We start from the raw sequence: 20,541 nt of genomic DNA on the forward strand, positions 1-20,541 counted from the left end.
CAAATAATTAACTTCTAGAAGTGGAATCAACTCAATTGGTCTTGTCGTTTGTGAGATATACTAATTACAAAACAGCCTACAAGAAGGCTTCCCGAAACAGACTCGCACAACAGATTTGTAAATTAATAAAAACCAACTTTCACACGTTCAAAAATGACAAACTCAGACTCTTTAGACACTAGACACGACCTACTACATCATAGAATCAATAATCACTTCAAAACACATCGTTAACATCAAGTTATAGTTGTTTTAACATGCAATTATGAATCTGTCCAGCATCAGTTTTCATCAAAAACTCAACAAACTATTAATCTATGAACTAATAATCATGCATACAACCCTAACTCAATAAATAATCAATATATTTAGCATTTAGGGTTTATGATTAATATGTTTAATGATGCAAATATTCATAGAATAGATTAGATATAGTGTTTAGTTTACGTAGTTAGCACCTTAAACCTTCAAGAAGCTTGGAAGATTGATTGTATGTATGTGTGTGTGGTGTGTTTCGGTCGAACCAAGGGGGGAAGATGCCGATCGCAAGAGGGAGAAGAGGACTAGGGTTTATGGTTAAGGTTATATATATATATATATATATATTAGTTAAATAAATTACAAGTTACAACTAGCACCCTCAACTTCTATTTTGTATAATTCTAGCATAACTAGTTTATTTTCTTCATGATATGAGGTTATACATGTAAGCACCAAATTACAAATAAGCGTAACACATAGTTATAAACAATTTGATGGCTCTAAAAGGATGGGGAAGCAACGTGAGAGCGACACGTAAGATTTTCTGGTAGACAATTAGATACTTAGATATTTAGATATAAGTTCTTTAAATGTTTTTATAACCTTGCTCTGCTTATAGGAGTATAAAGATTTAAAATTTCACACATGCATATTTTTAAGATTAGGGCCTATACGAGACGTCCTTCTAATATGGTGTAGTGGTAGAAAAACTAAGTTTTTTTTAATGGAAACCCAGTTTAAATCCCCACATATAACACCTCCTGTGTACGGGGTACCTAGACAATTTTATGTTTGTCGACCTCGTTAACATACGGGACGGAGTCAAACATATAATAAAGAGCTGTCCCATTTGGACGGAGTGTGAAATTGTTTTTGGGAGAACGCATAGGTTAAATTACTAAGGGCATGTTTGGGATTGAGTTTAGAAAATGCTTATTAGCTTTTTTAGAAAGTCATTTTAAGAAGCTAGGATTTCAAAAAGCTAAAATAAAAAAAGATTTTTATGATTGTCAAATATATTTTAACTTATTGATTTTTAAAAAAACACTCAACTAAAGTCAATCCCAAACATGCCCTTGCAATGAAAATAATAAATAAACTACTGTCACATCCAATTCATTTATCTCCTTCCAATTCCATCATCATCGTCATGGCAAAGGTAACGATTTATATTTCTTCTGCGTGTTATTTGCTTGATTTTGAAATCGTTTGATGAGATGTCGTTGTTTCGATTGATGGGGATTTATTTACGAAAATCACTAGACAGTACGTACGTCGGATTTATGTATAGGTTTTTATTTGATCTTTTCTTCCTTTATTATTACTATTATTAATTTTTTTTGTATAGATGAAGTTGTTCATCAGGACCACAACCACAGGTAAGGCCTTCCCTTTGAAGGTTAAAGGCTCGGACACGTTCGATATTGTTATGGCCAAGATCAAAGTAATGCCGCATGAATGCAGCAACATTGACAACTGTTCGTGCCTTCCTTCCGTCATCACAAAGGTACCGATTTATTACTTGTTTTGTTCGCATGGTGACTTTTCGAATAGTAGCATGTTTGTGTTTTGTACATTTGGATCAAGTATGTTACATTTGTTTTGTTTGTATGTTTTGTACATTTGGATGAGATTGAGACCGGCGTATTCATCAATGTGACTAATGAAAGCCTATAAACGAATCGAACAAACAAAAACAAGGGCATGTGTTCGTTCATGTAACTTTAAACAAATACGAACACTTAATCGGACAGATATTTATGTTCATTTTCGTTTATTTTAAAAAAGAACATTTGTGTTCGTTTATATTTCTTTGTTTGTAATCTAAGGGAACATAACTAAACAAAGATAAACGAACATAAATGAATATAGATGAACAAATGTAAGTAAACACAACAAACATAAATGAAAACACTTAAATGAACACAAACTAAAAAAATATAAAACATTTAATTAGATGATTCATCCAGATAATAATTAATTATTTTCAATTAATGCATAAACAAACATAAATAAACGAACGGAACATATGTTCATGTTCGTTCGTTTAATAAATAAACGAACTTCCCGCCGAACGGTTCACCGAACGTTCGGTTCGTTTACAGGCCTATGTAACATTTGGGTGATATGTTCTTTGATTCTTTATATAGATGCTGCTGGTCATCAGGCCCACCACAGGCAAAACCATCACTCATGACGTTAACGGCTCCGACACGCTTGATCTTGTTAAGGCGAAGACCAGACACACTTACAGCCTTGACAACCGTGACATTCGTTGGGAACTCATCCCCGAACCTGTGTACTGGGAAAAGTGGTGGTCGACGCTGATATTCGTGCGTGTTGTCAATAATGGAAATACCATCACCCTGGCAGTTAATAATTGCAGTGAAATTTTCGACTTGATGCACCTGATCCGCTGCGAGAAAGGTATTCTCCCCTTCAGGCAGACGCTATTCTTTGCTGGAACAAGACTCGTTAATAAAGCATGCACGATGGAAGACTACAACATTGATGAAGGGTCCACCCTGGATCTTGTGCTGATGGGGACTAAACGAAAACCCGATGTTTTTTTGGAGTCCACCGATGAAACGGATGAGAACCGTTGGTTGGTTCTTAACGACCGCAAGATCAAAAAGGTTAAAAAGTCAATTGAAAAAATGGCTGGCGTTTCCTTAGAGCGGAAGAAGCTGGTCCGTCCTGGAGAGGAGCTTGACGACAACTGCTTCCTGTCAAATTACGACATCCACGAGAAGGTCACCTTCTGGCTTGTGGATGATGCATTCATGATGAGAAGCGTGTCGATGATGATTTACATCCAGTTACCCGTCACTCAGAAGACCAATCGTCTAAATGTCGAAAGCACAGACACCATTCGCGCTGTGAAAGCCATGATTCAGTCCCGGAATGGCATTCCTAGGGGTCGGCAGGTTTTGTTTTTGCCGTATAAGCGCCTACACGAGGACACCTTCACCCTTGCAGACTACTTTATCCCAGATGGATCCACCCTCTATCTTGCTCAAGTACTTTTTGAGAACGTGTTTCGCACTTAGCAACATGAATTCACGCTCAAGTACTTGGTTAAACATAGTTTCTTTATCTTTATATAAATCAAGAACTGGATTGCTTGATGTACTTTATTTGATTCAAGGAGTTCAAGATTTGATGGATGTAAAACTGTTTTTGACTTTCTAAGTTTAGTTCATATGTCTGCTTCGAATATGTTTTTATACTCATTACAGATAAAAATATGTTTAACCACTGTGTACCCGGTTAGCTTTGTACCCTTCATACCCAGCCCGTTTATTATTTTAGAGGGTAGGGTCCTAGGTCCATGTTTCTTTCTTAAAGGGTAAAGTGTCCGGGCCGGGTCTTGAGTACACGGGGTCGGGTCCTACCTTTGATATTTTTGATAGATCACCTAGTCATGAAATAAGCCCGTAAGAGAACAATCTCATTTGACCCGTAGGACCTTTCGTATCAGGCAACGAGTGAAAGTTGAGAGTATTGAAACTAATATCCCTATAATCATTTACGCCAAACATAATGAGACATCTAAAACCTAAGCTCATGTAGTTTCAGTGTGACGATAATTAAGACAGAATGATTAAATACGTAAGACTCAATTAATAAAAGCTGAAAACGGATCATAATCTTAAGCATGAACATAAAAACCATTCTCCAACAATTTCAATGTACATTGTTTCTACAAAACTTGCAACATTCCAAAATATGGATTGCTAATACGAAAAGATTGACCTTTAGGTCAAGAGTCAACGAACGAGTTTTCTTGATCGAATTGACTTTTAGAGTCAACATGCTCGGTGTTTGCAGCATAATTCTCAGCTGAGTAAACAGAGAAACTCCAAACCGAAGCACAATTTTCGTCATCTGCACGAATTATAGGAATATACTATTGATATTAAGAACATTATTTAAAACTCTAAAAGTATATACAAGGTTTAATGAATCCAAATCATATTATAATTTTGTTAGTGGACATAATCAATAAAAGGGTTAGAAAATATACCTGATAAACTCGAACTCAAATCACCATCAGAGTCATCAAGATTGTGGGGTTAAAGTAATGTATATTATTGTTTTATTTTACTTATTAAAAAAAAGTCAAAACTAAGAAGTCTACATTGTGTAAAGTGTTTTTCTAAATACAAAACCATATTATGAGAAGCGATAATGAGAAGTTGAAAATAGAGGTGGGAAAACTGTGTTTTCTTTGGGAATCGAGAACCGGGTAGGAACCGGTTTCGGGTTTGGTTAATAAAGTTAAGAATCGGCTTCGGAAGAAACTGGTTCCAGGTATGGTTGGGTTTTGGCTGAGTCAGGTCTGGTTTGACCAGTAGAGGTAGAACTGGTTCCGGTAGGTACTAGGTCGGTTCGGTTCCGTGTCCGGGTACGATATATCTGAGAAACTCAAGCCACTCATAGATCAAGGATACCAAGTTCGGTTCCGGGTCGGGTCCAAAACCTGGTTGTATGCCCGCCTCTAATTGAGAACACTAATAAAACATAAAACCCGACTAGATCTTCACACGGGCTTACAGATCATAATCTAAAATAAAGTGATTAAAATTCTGTTAAAATAAGAGAGAGATTTTAAACATATGATTCACGTATTCAAGCCTCCTAAAATCTTAAGTCCAGTAACATACCAAATCAACAACTTTTAAGCCCACTGATTCTAATGAACCCAGTAACACTTGATAATTAAATTCTCATGACTATATATAAATAATAACTATTATATGAATCTATGATAAGATAATTGAATAATGTGTATTATGTTTGAAGAAACACGGATCCACTCTCAGGTATGGGTCCTGGATCGAATGAGTCCAGATGGTACAATACGATAATTACTATTCGATATGAGTACAACTTCCTAAAGTCCAATGACGAAAACCTGCAAAACAGACACCGTGAGTCTCGTTACAGGAAGGACAAGAGGGGGGGGGTCTCCCTGTAACCACCCTCCGGCGTGAGAATCAGTAACGTTCGTAATGAAGAAAGTACTGAAGTACAAAGTCTAAGTGTAGTCGGAATATAGGTGAGTGAATGAATACCTCATACCATTTGACAAGGTATTTATAGCCGAAGGATCAAGGAAGATGATTTGGGCAGCTGTCCTCTTCTAGAAGATCTTTTCTAACCGCCTGGACACGTGTCCTTTTGTGATAGGTCAAGCTATACGTTCCATGTGCATGGGCATAACAACCTGGACAGGCGTCTCTTAATGATAGGACGAATCACACCCTGTCCATGTGCACGGTTATAACAACCTGGCCAGGTGTCCTTTGTTCATTGGTTAATATGTCACGTATTCCCCAAGTAAGGGTCATGAACCTTCCTTTATAGGATACTTGAGTGGTGACAGCTGTTACGCTGGCATTGTCCTCCAATTGTTCTAGCGGACAAATGTCCTGCCTTGCGGACGACTTTTGAGGATGCCAGGATGCTTCCGCGTGTATTATCGGGACGTCCTTCCTCACTCGTGACATGCGGGTGACCCAAGTGTTCCGCGGGTGGTTTACAAGAGGATTCTCTATGACCCGTGGGTGGTACTTAAAGGTATTTGGGTCTTTTTGGTACCCTACCTCTACAAGTCCCCCAGTCCAGTGTTTCTTCCGCGTGACGTTTTTTTGTGCGGGTGAAATTTCTGGACTTAATGTATGTTGGGGATTTTCGTTACTTAGAGGTTAGGTAAAAAATATCTTTTGTTGTATGGATAATCATGAAAAAGGACAACTTGACCACTCGCAGGCGCGTGAACAAGTGATGTGACGTTTTTGACGGCTGTCAATGTACCCGACTGTACAGTTTTTTCGCTTTTTCGAATTTCCCGCGTGACGTGGCAGTCGCTGGTTGGGTGATAAATTTCTCTTTCTACTGTTTATATCTCATCGCATTAATTGCGATGAGTATAAATAGGGGGAAGCTTCATCTTTTTAAAGTTTTATCGCCTTTTTCGTCTGATAATCCTCTTGATTCCTTCTTATAAAGTATCAAATCTTTCTTGTATGTCTTCATTAAATCTTCCCAAGATGTCTAATGTTCAGACCGAAGTTGATGAGATAGAAATCACATGGGACTACTCAGAATATGAGAAGTTATTGGAAACGTATGGTATTCTACCCGAGTGGGAACCGGAGTTTCCCTCTATCGGTTCAATAGCCAGTTTTCCGTCGCCTGGGAAAATGGCTTTGTATGCCGATTATTTTATTCGTGGAAACTTTCGACTGCCCATAACGAGATTCCTTCAAAAGGTGTTAACCGCCTATGGAATTCATTTATCTCAATTGCATCCTCGTACTATGATGCGAATTCGCCATTATGAATTCATATGCATAGCACATGACATGGTGCCACATATTGACCGATTTCCAGTTTTTTACCGTCTTACCATGCGCAATGGCTGGTATACATGTCAGGGTTTTTCTGACCGAAGCATCGGATATGAAGTTGAAAAAGTATCTAAAGATTGGCGGAATAAATTCTTTTGGATTTCTGAAGACGTGGTGCTATTAAACATGGTTCGCCGTCCGGTGAATTCTGCTCTTCCTGACATTGTTATCGCTAATCATGATGGTCAAGAATGGTATCGTGTACTCACGATGGAACCAACACCCATGTGGGCGTTGCTGGAGGAAGCTTTAGTGTGGGCAGGCATGAGCCGTTTGTGGCCAACAGAGTACATGGAACCTATCTTTGTAGATTTAAATGAACGTAAGTTACCTTTCTGCTGTCTCTTTTGCTTTTTGTGAGTGTTTTCCTGATTAAGTTCCTATCCTTTTTCAGGTCGGAGTTCTATGATTAACGCTCTTTTTGAGGACAGGGGGTGTGTCCGGAAAAGTATCCGCGCGGCGGGGGATCAGCCTATTCTTGAGAAGACCAAAACTCAATTTCTTTTTCCCAAAAAAGTTAGAGCTGACCCCATCACCTATGATGCCACCTTTGAAACAGGTGCGTATGTTCTGAACCCTCCCCCTCTTATTGCCGTTACTCCCGACAGGATGATTGCCATTATATCATCAGATGATGATGATGGTGATTCTTCTGATTTTTCTGCTTCCGAGGAGGAGGAGGACTCTGAGGAAGATGTGCCTGAATTTTCTTTTGTCTCATCTTTATTAACAGAGTTGGAGAAAAAGTGATCACTCTTTGCTTCTCAGGCGAGTTCTGCGAGCGGGAGGACTGCAGATACTGAGGCAGGACCGTCAAAGAAAAAACGAAGAGTCCATCGTCCTAAGAAGCCACAGTACAGTCTCGCCGATCATTGGATACTGTTGAAGGTATGTGTCCATCTTTAAATGCTGCACTCTTTCATAAGTGTTTGACTAAGTATGACTTTGTTATGTAGATATGTCGATCTTCAGTGAAGATATATCGGAAAAGTTATCCACACCAACCCCTCCTACTGAGAAACCATCTTCTCCTCCGCCGGGGGAAAATGTTGAGATTGAACAGGCTGCTCCACCAAGTGGTCTTAATGCGGAAGGTCAATCAACCCTTCCTCAAACTGAGACTATTATGGAAGACAGGGAATTGACTCCGCCGACTGATATTGCAACAGGGGAAACCAATATCCTGCCTGAGACTGATACTCGTTTTGACTATCTTTTTCAGGCTGGGGGTGATACTGGTGGTCAGCAGGACAATCCTGCTGTGAATGAAGAAAATGTGAGGAACGTGGAATCTCCTCCTCCACAACAACCTTTCTCTTCCCCAGCCCGCCTTAAACCTCCGGGTTCTCGCTACTATGGGGACACGGGTTTAGGTGACAACCAAGAACTGTTTGTTCCCCTGTGGAATATTACCAATGGGTCTCGATTTTCTCAAGCTAGAACTTGTATGGATTTCATTGAGAATTGTACGCCACCCGCCGAGATGACGTATCAACGTGACCTCTCCCGTCATGACCTTCATACTAATGTTGCATATCATCTGGCGAATGCTTTAGCCGGTAGCCAGGAAATTTTAAGTGAATGGCGTACCCTAGCTGGGCAAGTAGGGGAAGCTCGTCGGGCCGCTGAGGCTGCCAAGAAAGAGGCTGAGGAGCATCGTCTCGCCGCCCAAACCGCTAAGTGGAAACATTCTGACGCGGACATCGCTCTTAAGGGTGAGCAAGACCGTAACCCTGAGGCCGCTTGCTGATGGAAAGAAGCCTGTGAAAGGCAAAATGCCAGTCGAGAGGCTGATCGAGCGAGGGCCCAAAAAGATAAAGACGAGTTAACTCGTGCTCAGGAGGCTAATTCAGTGTTGGAAAATCAAGTGGCTCTTCAAGGTGCCCGAATCAATGATCTGGAGGAGGAGCTAAAATTGCAGAAGGAGCGGGTCGAACTTAAAGACAAAAATGCTACTGAAATTCAAGCTGTCTATGACTCTATCCTTCAAGCTCATGAGGAAACCACCGCGGAAGCCAAGGAGTTCCGGGCGTGGGCGGAACGTTTGGAACAAGATCGTCAATGGTTTCTTACTCAGGGGATTAATGCTGTAAGTTATTCTTAACCACTTGTTGTTTCTCTCTCCATATTTGACATTGGGAGCTTATGTTTTCTTATTGACAGGTTGTCCGCCATAGCAAGGAGCTGACTGACAGTTTCGCCAAGGTGATGGCTGCTTCCTCCTCGCTTGGGCGTGTTGCTGGTTTTCATGAGGGAATGAGTTATGCACGAAGCAACCGCTCGTTCAAAGATCATCCGCTCTATGGTGTGAACGTCAAACAAGAACGTGTCAGCCGGGTTAAGGAGCATGACATGTTGGTCTTTCCTCTTCAGGATATGCTTCCGGAATTTGCCTCCGCATACGACGGTGTGCAACTTTTGAAGAACTATCTTGGGGAAGAATCCGAAGAGGATTCTTCGGAAGATACGTCTGTGAAGGCTCCGGAGGGCCCATCCGCTTCAAACCCATAGGATAGATTTATTGTTAATATCACTAGTAAATTTTTCCTTTTCTTCTTGTAATCTTTTTGGATCATTAATGAAGAATATATCTTTCCGTCCTTTCGTTACGCTCAACACTTCTTGATAGAGTTTTTCATTTTTTATTTTTATTTTTGAAATGTTTGAGAGTTTGGATAACTATGATGACATGGTGAAGAGAGAAACTTATTGAGGAACTGATAAGACGTTCCTGACGCCTTTGCCAGCCTGTTTTTAACATCTTGAATTTCCCGCCTGACGTGTCAGTCATCTGGCGGTCCGCAGTTTCTCTTTCCTCTGGCAGTTTGTGAACCGCATTAATTGCGATGGGTATAAATACAACCCTTGGGGTTTCCATTTAAACTTTATCGCTTTCATATCCTTTCAAGCACTTGAGACCCTTCAATCTTCTTCAGGATTTTGTTATCTTTCTGAGATTTCTTTACAAACCCCCTGATATTAAGATGGCTAAGGATAAGAAGGGTATCCCTACCATCGACGATGTTGAAGTTTGTCTTAAGGAAGAGGAATACAATGATGTTGTCAATGTGTACGGATTGGCGACAGAGTGGGAGCCAGGACGTCCTGCTAGTGGTTCTATTGCCACTAAACCTCCTCCGGATAAAATGGCTGTATATATAGACCATTTCACAACGGGGAATTTCCGAATTCCGGTTACTAAGTTCATCCGATCAATCCTGACAACTTATGGAATTAACCTTTCTCAGATCCATCCCTTTGGGATGTTAAGGATTCGACATTTCGAATTCTGCTGTCAGAATCGCAACCTTGACCCATCTGTTGGCATGTTTGCCGTTTTTTACAAGATGACCTTCCGCGATGGGTGGTATAGCTTTGCGACCGTGGAGAAAAGAGTTATAGGCACGGAATGGCTCTGAAGCCTTCATGGCTGGAAGCCAAAGTTTTTCTGGATCCGGGAAGACGTGATCCCCTTCCGGATGACTAAACGGAAGGCCAAAGAGACTATGCCTGTGGTTGTGGCTTCCGCCCATGAAGATCAGGCATGGTATAAAGCACTTATCTCTACTCCGACTCCCATGCGCCCAATCCATGAAGGGGCAATGGTGAATGCGAGGATGAGCCGATTGTGGCTGTTCCTGACATTGGATCCATATTATGTGAAGGCTGATAAGAGTAAGTCTGTTTATATCTTCCGTCCTTTTCTTACTAGTTTCTGACTTGGTATATTTGTGTAGGCGAAGGTTCTGCTTTTAGCACCTTGTTGGACAAGGAATGGGGCATGATGGTGCAACGTCCGGTTGATCCACATGATGGTTCCTTTCTGGATCGGACGAGCGACAACTTTTTTTCCCTACTGCCCTTCGTCCGAAGCCATTGGTTTCTAAACCAATGTATGCGCAAGGTGGGAAGTATGTTGAAGATTGCATCCAGAAAGGTAAGGGCATCTTGAAACCCAAACCTGTGACTGCTCTTACTTCTAGCGGAGTGATTGTGCTCTTCTCGTCTAGCGAGTAGTCATCACTTTGTGAGGAAGTTTGTTCAACTGATGTTAATATAACTGTGGGCTCAACTGCAGGTCTCACCCGTCAACGCGCTGCGTGCCACCAGGCGACGGAGCAAGATGATGCTACCACAGTAGCAGAGGGTAAGAGACCTGTTTCTGAGGATGTCACTGCTGAGGGTGAACGTCCGGTCGTTGATGCGGTTGCTTCCAAGGCAGCGGGCAAGCGTAAGGTTAATACTGTGAAGATTGCCCCAAAGAAGAAGAAATCTAATAAAACAACTTCTTCCGCCTTGGAAGCTCGTTTGGAACGGCTTGATGCGGAGGATTCTTCGTTAGGTATGTCAAGTTTTTCTTACTTTCAACTGTACTGAATTGAAATGTTTCTAACTGATTGCTGATACTTTTTCAGTGAACCTGGGTAACCCTTCTGAGGGTGTTTCGAATTTGAAGGACTCACCTGTCCGTCCGCCACCACCATCTCCTAACACTATTGAAGATCCAATAGTTGTGGCGGACGATTCCCCACAAAAGAAGAAAGGGGTTGAGGTTCTTAAACGTGTTGAGGAATCGTCTCCTTAACATCTTTACCACTTCAGAGATTAGGGAGGGAAAAGTACCTTTCCTTATGCTTCTCAAATTTCCCCCACCCCTGAGGAGGAAGACCCCACCCCCCATCAGCCTAACTGGTCCTTGCGTCGGGATTCAACATTCCGCGATGTGGACACGTGTTTTGAATTTCTGGGGGGGGGGGGTGTCTTCCTCATGGTGAAAAGGAGTGACGCCGTCTCAGTGTTCGCCAAGAATTACTGAATTCTCACTCTTATTACTTGGTGAACTCTCTTTCCACTACCCATGAGATAACCAGGGACTGGTTATCAATGAACGAACAATGGGACGAGCTGGCGGCCTCTGCTTCCGATGCTAAACAAGAAGCTCTTAAAGCTATGAATGAAGCTAGGGAGGCCCGCCAGGCCCTGGAAACAGAAAAAACTGCTCGGCCCGCTGCTGAGGAAGCCAGGATTATTCTACAAAAACAATTGGAAGAACAGGCTAAATTGGTTGAAGCACTCCAGGCTGAATCGGCGGCCAATGACAAACGCTTATCTGATCTTAACGCCAAGAACCGGAACCAATCCTTGGAATGTGCTCAGCACAAAATGGAACTTACCCGGGCCAAGGCGGACCAAAAATGGTTATTGGCGGAAGCTATACCCAAGGTATGTGCTTTTTACATGTTATAAACATTTTAAGTGTTTAGGAATACTTATTTATGATTGTTTTGGCAGGTCATTGCTGATGTTCGCGCCAGCGATGAGCTTGGGAATTGTGTTGTCATCCTCCTAAAAGCCTCTAAACAAGCTGGTCGTCAGCTGGGTTTTCAAGAAGGCTAACAGTTTGGTTTAGCCTCCAAACTTCCTAAAGAATATGTCTTAGCTGGACAAGACACTGTTGCTATCCTTAAGCAAAAATCAAAGGATTTCGATTCATTGAAATTCCCTTAGACTGATCAAATAGCTGACTTGCTGACAAGGAAAATAGTATCCAGCAGCTGAAGACTCTTCTTGAGCTTGATGGGGAAGAAGAGGTGGAAGAAGAAGATGCGGGAGGCAATACTTCGGAACACGAAGATGCCGCATAATAGATAGATTTTTTCTTTTTTCTTGTGACTTTGATCTTTTGTAATAACCCCACTTGTGTATATGAAGGAGTTTTGATTTGTCATCTGTTATACTTTGTTTATTTCGTCATAATATAAGTATATCGTAGGATCTTCTTTGTGTGCCAATAAAGGGTTACATATCAATACAAGTTGAAAATGAAAATTTTCATAACTAAAGCATAAGCCAAATTACAAGGAAAGAAATTACAAAGGTTCTTAATATCTAGTTAGGCACGCAGGCCAAAAGACAGACCTACTAAATGTAACATTTCCTCAGGTGGGCCCCATTCCAAGTTCTAGGGACTTCTGTCCCGTCCATCCTTTCCAGTTTATAGGCACCTTTAGATAGAACTTTCTGAACTATATAAGGTCCTTCCCATGTAGGAGCCAACTTTCCCGGAGGCTCTTGCCCTGAGGCTTCATTACTGTGGAAGACATAGTCTCCCGCGTCGAATTCACATCGTTGAACCCGCGAGTCATAATAGTTTTGTAACTGTCGTTTGTAATTATGCTCGCGGATCGATGCCATTTCCCTCCTTTCCTCGAGGAGGTTAAGGTTCATCCGGAGTTCCTGATCATTGTCTTCGATCATGAGGACTCTGGCGGATGGGATTCCGATTTCGGCTGGAATCATGGCCTCGGTGCCATAAGTTAAACTAAAGGGGGTTTCGGAATTACTAGAATTCTTCTGGGTGCGGAAAGCCCATAATACATGGGGCAACTCGTCAACCCAACCCGTCCTCTTAGTTCCCAATATGGCCTTAATTTCTTCTTTGATGGTCCGATTAGTTCATTCAACCTGGCCATTTGCCTGTGGGTGGGCTACTGAGGTGAAAGTTTGAGAAATATGTAACTCTTTTAACCATTCTTGTAACCCATTGTCCGCAAATTGTGTTTCGTTGTCACTAACGAGCTCTAGAGGGAGACCAAAACGACATATAATAAATTCCCACAAGAATTTTTTAACACCTGCTGCTGTTATAGAAGCAACTGGTTTGGCCTCCACCCATTTTGTAAAGTAGTCTATGGCTACTATCAGGAATTTGACACGTCCGGGGGCTTCAGGGAAAGGTCCCATTATATCGACTGCCTATTTCTGGAACGGCCAAGCGGAAGTGACTGGAACTAAGTCGTTCTTTGGTCGAAGTGTGTTGGGAGCATGGCGTTGACATGAATCACACTTTCTGATTTCATTCACAGCATTCATATGCATCCCCGGCCAGTAATATCCAGCGTTCATAACCTTTGCTACAACCATCCGCGGACCCGCATGAAGACCACAAATGCCCTCATGAACTTCTCTAATTAAGTAATTCGCGTCCTCAGCATCTACGCATCGAAGTAATGGGCCGAGGAAGGAACGTCGGTACAAAACCCCATCAAGTATCTGGTAGTTCAAGGCCTTGTGTTTTATCTTCAGGGCCGCTGCTTTTCCTTCCGGAAGTGTTCCAGATGACAAGTATGTGATGATAGGTGTCATCCAGGATTCTATTCACGTTTGGATTACTAAAAATTGATGTTGCGGAACAGACGGGCGATCTAATACCTCGATGCGGATGTCTTTGGCGAAATGTTCAAAGTTTGTTGAAGCCAATTTACTGAGAGCGTCCGCTGATCTGTTCTCACTTCTTTTTATATAAATGAATTTACAAGAAGAGAACTGGAGCATCAAATCCTTTGCCTGTGACACATATGAAGCCATGATATCATTTTTTGCTTCGTATGTGTCGTTGATCTGTCCCGCAATCAACATGGAATCCACTCGGGCTTCCAAATGCTTAACTCCAAGCTTTCTGGCTATCCGCAAGCCTGCTAAGAAAGCTTCATATTCTGCCTCGTTATTGGTACTTTTGAAGTCCAACTTTATGGCATATGTAAACTCATGGCCCTCGGGGTTGACTAGCCTGAGGCCTGCGCCACACCCCTCACTGCTTGAGGCTCCATCTGTGAATAAGGACCAATTTTGTCCTAATTTTGGAGGTACTTGGGGTTGTTTCTCAATTAAACATTCATTTTCTTTGTGATGCGGGACTTCTGTCACGAAGTCCGCCAACACCTGCCCTTTGATTGATGGCCTGGGTTTGTATTCTATTGCATGTTCGCCCAGCTTGATGGCCCATTTTGCCAGTCGGTCGGATAATTCAGGCTTACTGAGAACATTCTTGAGCTTGTAACCAGTTAGTACATTAATGGGATGTCCCTGAAAGTACCTGCGGAGACGTCGGGCAGCATAGACCAGTGCCAAAACAAGTTTTTCAAGCATGGAGTATCTTGTTTCCGGGTCCGATAGTGTTCTGCTGACGTAGTAGATCGGCGTTTGAATATTCTTTCGATCTGTCAGGAGGACGGCCCCGATGGCAATGTCTGATGCTGATAGGTATAATGTTAAAGGTTCTCCCGCGTGAGGTGCTGTTAACGTAGGAAGTTCCATTAACATTTTTTAACCTCCAAGAACGCTTGTTCTGCTTCCGCAGTCCATTTAAATTGTGCTTTCTTGAGGCAGTTCTTCGGAGTTGAAATGAAAGGATGAGACTTAGCTGCATGATTTTCCAGGAAACGATTTAGTGCAACCAATCGGCCATTGAGTGTCTGGACTTCTTTGAGGGAAGACGGGGAGGGCATGCGAGCTATAGCTTGAACTTTATCGGGATTAGCTTTGAAGCCCGCGTCCATAACAATCACTTCCAGAAATTTTCCCTCTTCCATTCCAAACGAACACTTGGCTGGATTCAACTTCATGTTGATGCTCTTCAAAGTTTCAAAGGTCTCTTCAATATCTCTTAACATCTGATCTTCCTCAACACTTTTGATTACGAGATCATCCATATATACCTCTAGATTTCGACCAATCTGACCCTTAAACGCTATGTCCATCAATCGTTGATACGTGGCCCCCGCATTCTTTAGTTCGAAAGGCATCATTTTGTAACAAAAGGTGCCTTGATCGGTGCGGAACACTGTTTTGTCCTCATCACCCGCTGCCATGCGGATCTGATGGTAGCCTTTGTAGGCATCCAGGAAACATTTAAATTTAAATGGTGCCACAGCATCAACCTTGAGGTCTATCTCGGGTAAAGGATAACAATCCTTAGGACATGCTTTATTCAGGTCCTTGAAATCTATACACATCCGCCATGCCCCGTTGCTTTTGGGTACGATAACTGGGTTAGCGACCCAAGTTTGGTAACAGATTGGACGAATGATCCCTGCCTGCAAGAGGTCCTGAACTTGTTCATTCATTGCTTTCGTTTGCTCTGGACCCATCTTGCGTTGTTTTTGAACAATTGGCGTGAATAACGGGTTTACCCTTAATTTGTGTTCTGCAATGTTCCGCGGAACACCCGTCATGTCCGCAGGTTGCCATGCGAAAACATCGACATTCTTTGATAATAATTGTTTCAAAAAGGTCCGTACTATCCCAGAGATAGCAGGTCCGATTGTTACAGTTTGATCGGGGAAATATTTGTTCAAAACCCACTTTTCTGGTTCAGTTCTCAAAGTTTATTTTGGAATCTTGCTAGGCTTTGAACTCTCGGTTGCAAAGCAGTGTCTGTTAACGTGAATTATTGCGATACCAGTACAAGTTGGGACTCCTACTGCACCATGTGCTGTGGACGGATGGGCATTGAAGTCACCAATCGCTTCTCGTCCGAGAATAATATCATGTCTTGATGTTGCTGGTAAAACTAGGAATTCGACTTCTTCGGTTCTTGAGTGAACTCCGTCACTTAAGGTAACTGGAAATGAGATTACCCCTCGCGGATGCATTATTTCTTCTCCGAATCCTGATTTCGGAGCATGGATGGGTTTCAATCTTTCTTTGTCTTCTTCGTCAAGCTGATCAAAACATTGTTCATACATGATGTCCGACGTACTGCCAGTGTCGAAAAAGACGTAATGAGAACGATAATGCCTGAAGAGAGCAGTGATGACCAATGGATTCTTATTATTCGGGCCTCCTTTGATTCACGGGAAGATTACTGGTTCATTTTTCCATTCTTCATCAGCGGACTCTTTCCTCTTTTTCTCTATGTGATATCCGCCTTGTATCATATGGACATTTAGATCTTTGATTTGCTTTTTATTTGGACCTTGGATGTCCCGAATAGGTGCTTTTCCATTGTCTGGTTTTCCAGTTTTTACCAAATGTTTGAGCTTTCCAGATTTCACAGCCGTCTCAATTTCGCTCTTCAATGTTCTACACTCATTCGTATTGTGACCAATGTCGTCATGATACGAACAGTGTTTGGTCGTGTCTAAGAATGATCTTCTTGTTAGCGGTTGTGGTTTTCTGAACTTTATATTCTCTGTAGTGAGAATTTCAGCGGGAGTCTTTGAAAGATGAGTCAAATTGTTGGGACTTCGGTTCATGGGTCCCGTTTTGTTCTTGTTGCCTATGAGGGATCTTGCATCAAATGGTTTTGACACCTCCGCACTTGGCTGAAGACTTGACCAGATAGGGCCTTTCGTCTGTTTATTAGGTCTTGGATTTTGAAATTCCACTTTGAATTTTTGCTTCGGGTTACCATTCCTCAATGTTTTCTCAGTGTTAGCATACACTTTTGCTGCAGTCATAAGATCGTCCCACTCTTTTGGCATTCCATCCCTACCAGTGAATGTGCAGACTAAATCATCACATTTGACGTTTTTGCGGAAGGCACCGCGGAGCATGTCTTTACTTATCCCACCAATGTTCAAACTTTCATCGTTGAACCTGGTGATAAAATCTTCTATGGATTCATTGTCGCGGCGGACAACATCCAAAATTTCTGATTGATCTCGGGTATGTTTCTTCTGTTGGCTGAAGTGCTGGGAGAATTTTTTCACCATATCGTCCCAACTGGAAACTTCCCCATCAGGTAATTTTTCAAACCATTCTCTTGATGCCCCTGTTAGTGTCAATGCGAACATGTGACACCAATAGGGGAGCGTCCAACCGCTAACACCCCCTACCGCGATAAAGTTCTGGAGATGATCACTTGGATCAGTCATACCATTATACTTACCCACCGATGTAGGTATCTTGGCATTAACAGGGAAGGGTGCTGTGGCAATACTTTCTATAAACTTTGACTTTTCGGCGAAGGCTGCGGGGCGATATGGTTTAGTAAAGTCTTGTTCCGCATTGCTATGGCATTCAGTATGGCGGACCATATTATGCGGACGGCTGCTTTTCGCCTGGGAACTCATCCTACTGTCACCCGTATACATACTGTAATCTCCCGGGTGGTAGGATGAATCATAATCATCAAACTCGTTTAAGTAAGATGGCATCCACATATTTATGCGGGGACGAGGACGTAGCCTCGGAAGTTCGCCAAACTCTGGTTCTGTTAGTTGACTGTAACGGGTTTGACTTCCGCGCACTGTTGGTGGAGGAGAAGGAGATCCTCTTGGGGATTCTTCATAATCTAAAGTACGAGCATGAAATCGTTCGTTACGTTTTCTGCGCTAATATTCGGCCACCAAACTCTGTTGTTGTGCATGGAGCCACTCCTCAGGAGTTAACATTCTTCTAGCTCTAGAGTTACGTTGTTGAGATCTCGCCCTGCCGGAATCGCCTGAATCATTTTCTAGATCGAATATCGATCGTTTTCGGTGAGTCTCTTCCGTACTTCGCCTGAGGTTACCCAAATTAGAACTTTCCGGTACCGGGGCCCGTCCCATATCTGGGGAGGTGGTACCAGTTGGTGCTGTGACGTTCTCTAGGGTAAAACCCCCAGGTGTTACGTCAATGTTCCGTGACCCTGGGGCTGTGACTCGCTCAAGAGTACGGCCATTTGGAGTCGTGATGCGTGCAAAAACACTAAGACCCGGAGGTGCTTCTGTGTTAGTTACACGTGACTCAGTTGTAGGGGTTTCCCGTCAGCCCTTCAGGAAGTTTACTCATATCGCATTAACCAAAAAACTAACGAAAACTATTGTTGTTCTAACGAAAACACGGATGACGCCAATGAAGAAACACGGATCCACTCCCAGGTATGGGTCCTGGATCCAATGAGTCCACAGGGTACAATACGATAATTACTATACGATATGAGTACAACTTCCTAAAGTCCAATGACGAAAACCTGCAAAACAGACACCGTGAGTCTCGTTACAGGAAGGACAAGAGGGGGGTCTCCCTGTAACCACCCTCCGGCGTGAGAATCAGTAACGTTCGTAATGAAGAAAGTACTGAAGTACAAAGACTAAGTGTAGTCGGAATATAGGTGAGTGAATGAATACCTCATACCATTTGACAAGGTATTTATAGCCGAAGGATCAAAGAAGATGACTGGGGCAGCTGTCCTCTTCTAGAAGATCTTTGCTAACCGCCTGGACATGTGTCCTTTTGTGATAGGTCGAGCTATATGTTCCATGTGCATGGGCATAACAACCTGGACACGCGTCTCTTAATGATAGGACGAATCACACCATGTCCATGTGCACGGTTATAACAACCTGGCCATGTGCCCTTTGTTCATTGGTTAATATGTCACGTATTCCCCAAGTAAGGGTCATGAACCTTCCTTTACATGATACTTGAGTGATGACAGCTGTTACGCTGGCATTGTCCTCCAATTGTTCGAGCGGACAAATGTCCTGCCTTGCGGACGACTTTTGAGGATGCCAGGATGCTTCCGCGTGTATTATGGGGACGACCCAAGTGTTCCGCGGGTGGTTTATAAGAGGATTCTCTATGACCCACGGGTGGTACTTATAGGTATTTGGGTCTTTTTGGTACCCTACCTCTACAATGTTATCTACAATGTTATATATAAAAGTTGTAATTATAAATACATATAAAAAAAGGTTATGTGTATAAATTAATAAATTGATATGAATTGATATAAAAAACCGTGTTCCATCATTGACAATTATTCACGTGTTGTGTTCGGCTTTAAAAATAGAGCTTGAGATGTGGAGTACATTCCTAGAGTTAAATAATGTAACAAAATATTTAACTGATGCCAATAACTGATAATTTTGCTTGAATGAGCTATAATTTGAAATATATTCTAAAAAATAAATTTGAACTATCAAATATTTTCTTATTATATGATATACTAACTGGCTTTTACAAAACTTAACTTTTAGCCCTTAACTATCCAAAACGTTTTCACTTTAATATTATAGGTTACAGTTGTTATATTTATAGACTTATATAATATAAATATCAAAAGACCGCAACCCCTCTCTCCTAGTCACTCTGCAGTTTCTCTTCTCTCTCTCTTTCACGTCAGTTGGTTATGCCCCTAAAAACTCCCAAAAATGGTCCAAAGATACCCTATTGCAGGATAAAATGACTATTTTTCCCTCGTCAAAGATAGTTCAGTTCACTCCCCAAGAGCTCAAATACATGGCGGTCTTAAAAGATTCTTCTGTTTGATTCAAGTTCTTCAAACCGGACGATGTAGAATCAACTCCATGATCAGAATGCACCATTGATGACTGCTTTGAGTGAGTTGCAATTAAGTGCCTTAACTTCTTGATAACCATACTCTCACACATTGAAGTAATTTGATCTTTTTGAGCCATCCGCAATAACCTCTCTTAATGTGTGCTAGTGTATTATAAGTTTGTAAGCTCTTACTATTGGTTTAGAAATTTTAAGATATCATGAAGATGTTTGGAATCATATATATATATAGGGTCTTAACTTACACTTCAACAACTTGTAGTTTTACTATTCACATTTTAGTCTTTAATTTCCTATTTTAAACATTAAGGTCCTTACACTTTGTCAATAGAGTAAATAATAACAATACTAGTGCTATACAATATGGGAGTTGAGGTAACATGATACACTATAATAAGCACGCACTAGTCAATCAGATGTAACTCAACATAGAAATTATTCTTTTCATGAAAATTGATATATTTTAAATATATTCATTTTCTTTCTTAATCAGTTATTTGCGTGTTAGTGGTGTGAGTTATCTCTATCTAGTTGTGCCCAACATTTTTTTAGATTTTTCAACAATCAAAACATTGTGATGTACTTCTAAAGGTTATGTATATTATAACTCAATTAGTTTAGAGCCAATTTACACCACTAGTGGAATAGTTGTTTAGTTGGCGGTCAAATGCTCGGGCATTGATGTTAAGCTTGGAGTTTATTTATTCTTTTAACGTTCTTTGAGTAGTTGATACATAACTTCTAATTTATTATTGTAAGTAGATGCGTAAACGAACCGAACGTTCGGTGGGAAGTT

At 41.6% G+C, this 20,541-nt stretch overlaps 1 protein-coding gene and 1 long non-coding RNA gene across 2 annotated transcripts; one reads left to right on the forward strand and one right to left on the reverse strand.

Annotated features, from left to right (window-relative positions):
• The first annotated feature begins 1,546 nt into the window (after positions 1–1,546).
• On the forward strand, positions 1,547–3,522 carry LOC143635422 (polyubiquitin-like). The gene is made up of 2 exons (XM_077103264.1): positions 1,547–1,768; positions 2,412–3,522. The coding sequence occupies exons 1-2, from the start codon at positions 1,610–1,612 to the stop codon at positions 3,309–3,311; spliced, it is 1,059 nt and encodes a 352-aa protein (XP_076959379.1). The 5' UTR covers positions 1,547–1,609; the 3' UTR covers positions 3,312–3,522.
• A 65-nt stretch (positions 3,523–3,587) lies between these two features.
• On the reverse strand, positions 3,588–4,329 carry LOC143635423 (uncharacterized). Its single transcript, XR_013154054.1, has 3 exons — positions 4,289–4,329; positions 4,018–4,149; positions 3,588–3,912 (listed from the first exon to the last, which is right to left on the reverse strand). It is a non-coding gene; the product is annotated as an uncharacterized LOC143635423 (long non-coding RNA).
• Positions 4,330–20,541: the final 16,212 nt, after the last annotated feature.

This window comes from Bidens hawaiensis, unplaced genomic scaffold (genome assembly GCF_021521415.1).
Source record: "Bidens hawaiensis isolate Kalapana, Puna unplaced genomic scaffold, B.hawaiensis_p1.1 tig00007515_1, whole genome shotgun sequence".
Taxonomy (NCBI): domain Eukaryota; kingdom Viridiplantae; phylum Streptophyta; class Magnoliopsida; order Asterales; family Asteraceae; genus Bidens; species Bidens hawaiensis.

What these genes read in the sequence shown, in the direction of transcription:
- LOC143635422 (XM_077103264.1), top strand. Translation starts at nt 1,610, where the DNA reads ATGAAGTTGTTCATCAGGACCACAACCACAGGTAAGGCCTTCCCTTTG. An exon ending in TTCCTTCCGTCATCACAAAG is followed by an intron (nt 1,769 to 2,411) that starts GTACCGATTTAT and finishes TTCTTTATATAG; the next exon opens with ATGCTGCTGGTCATCAGGCC.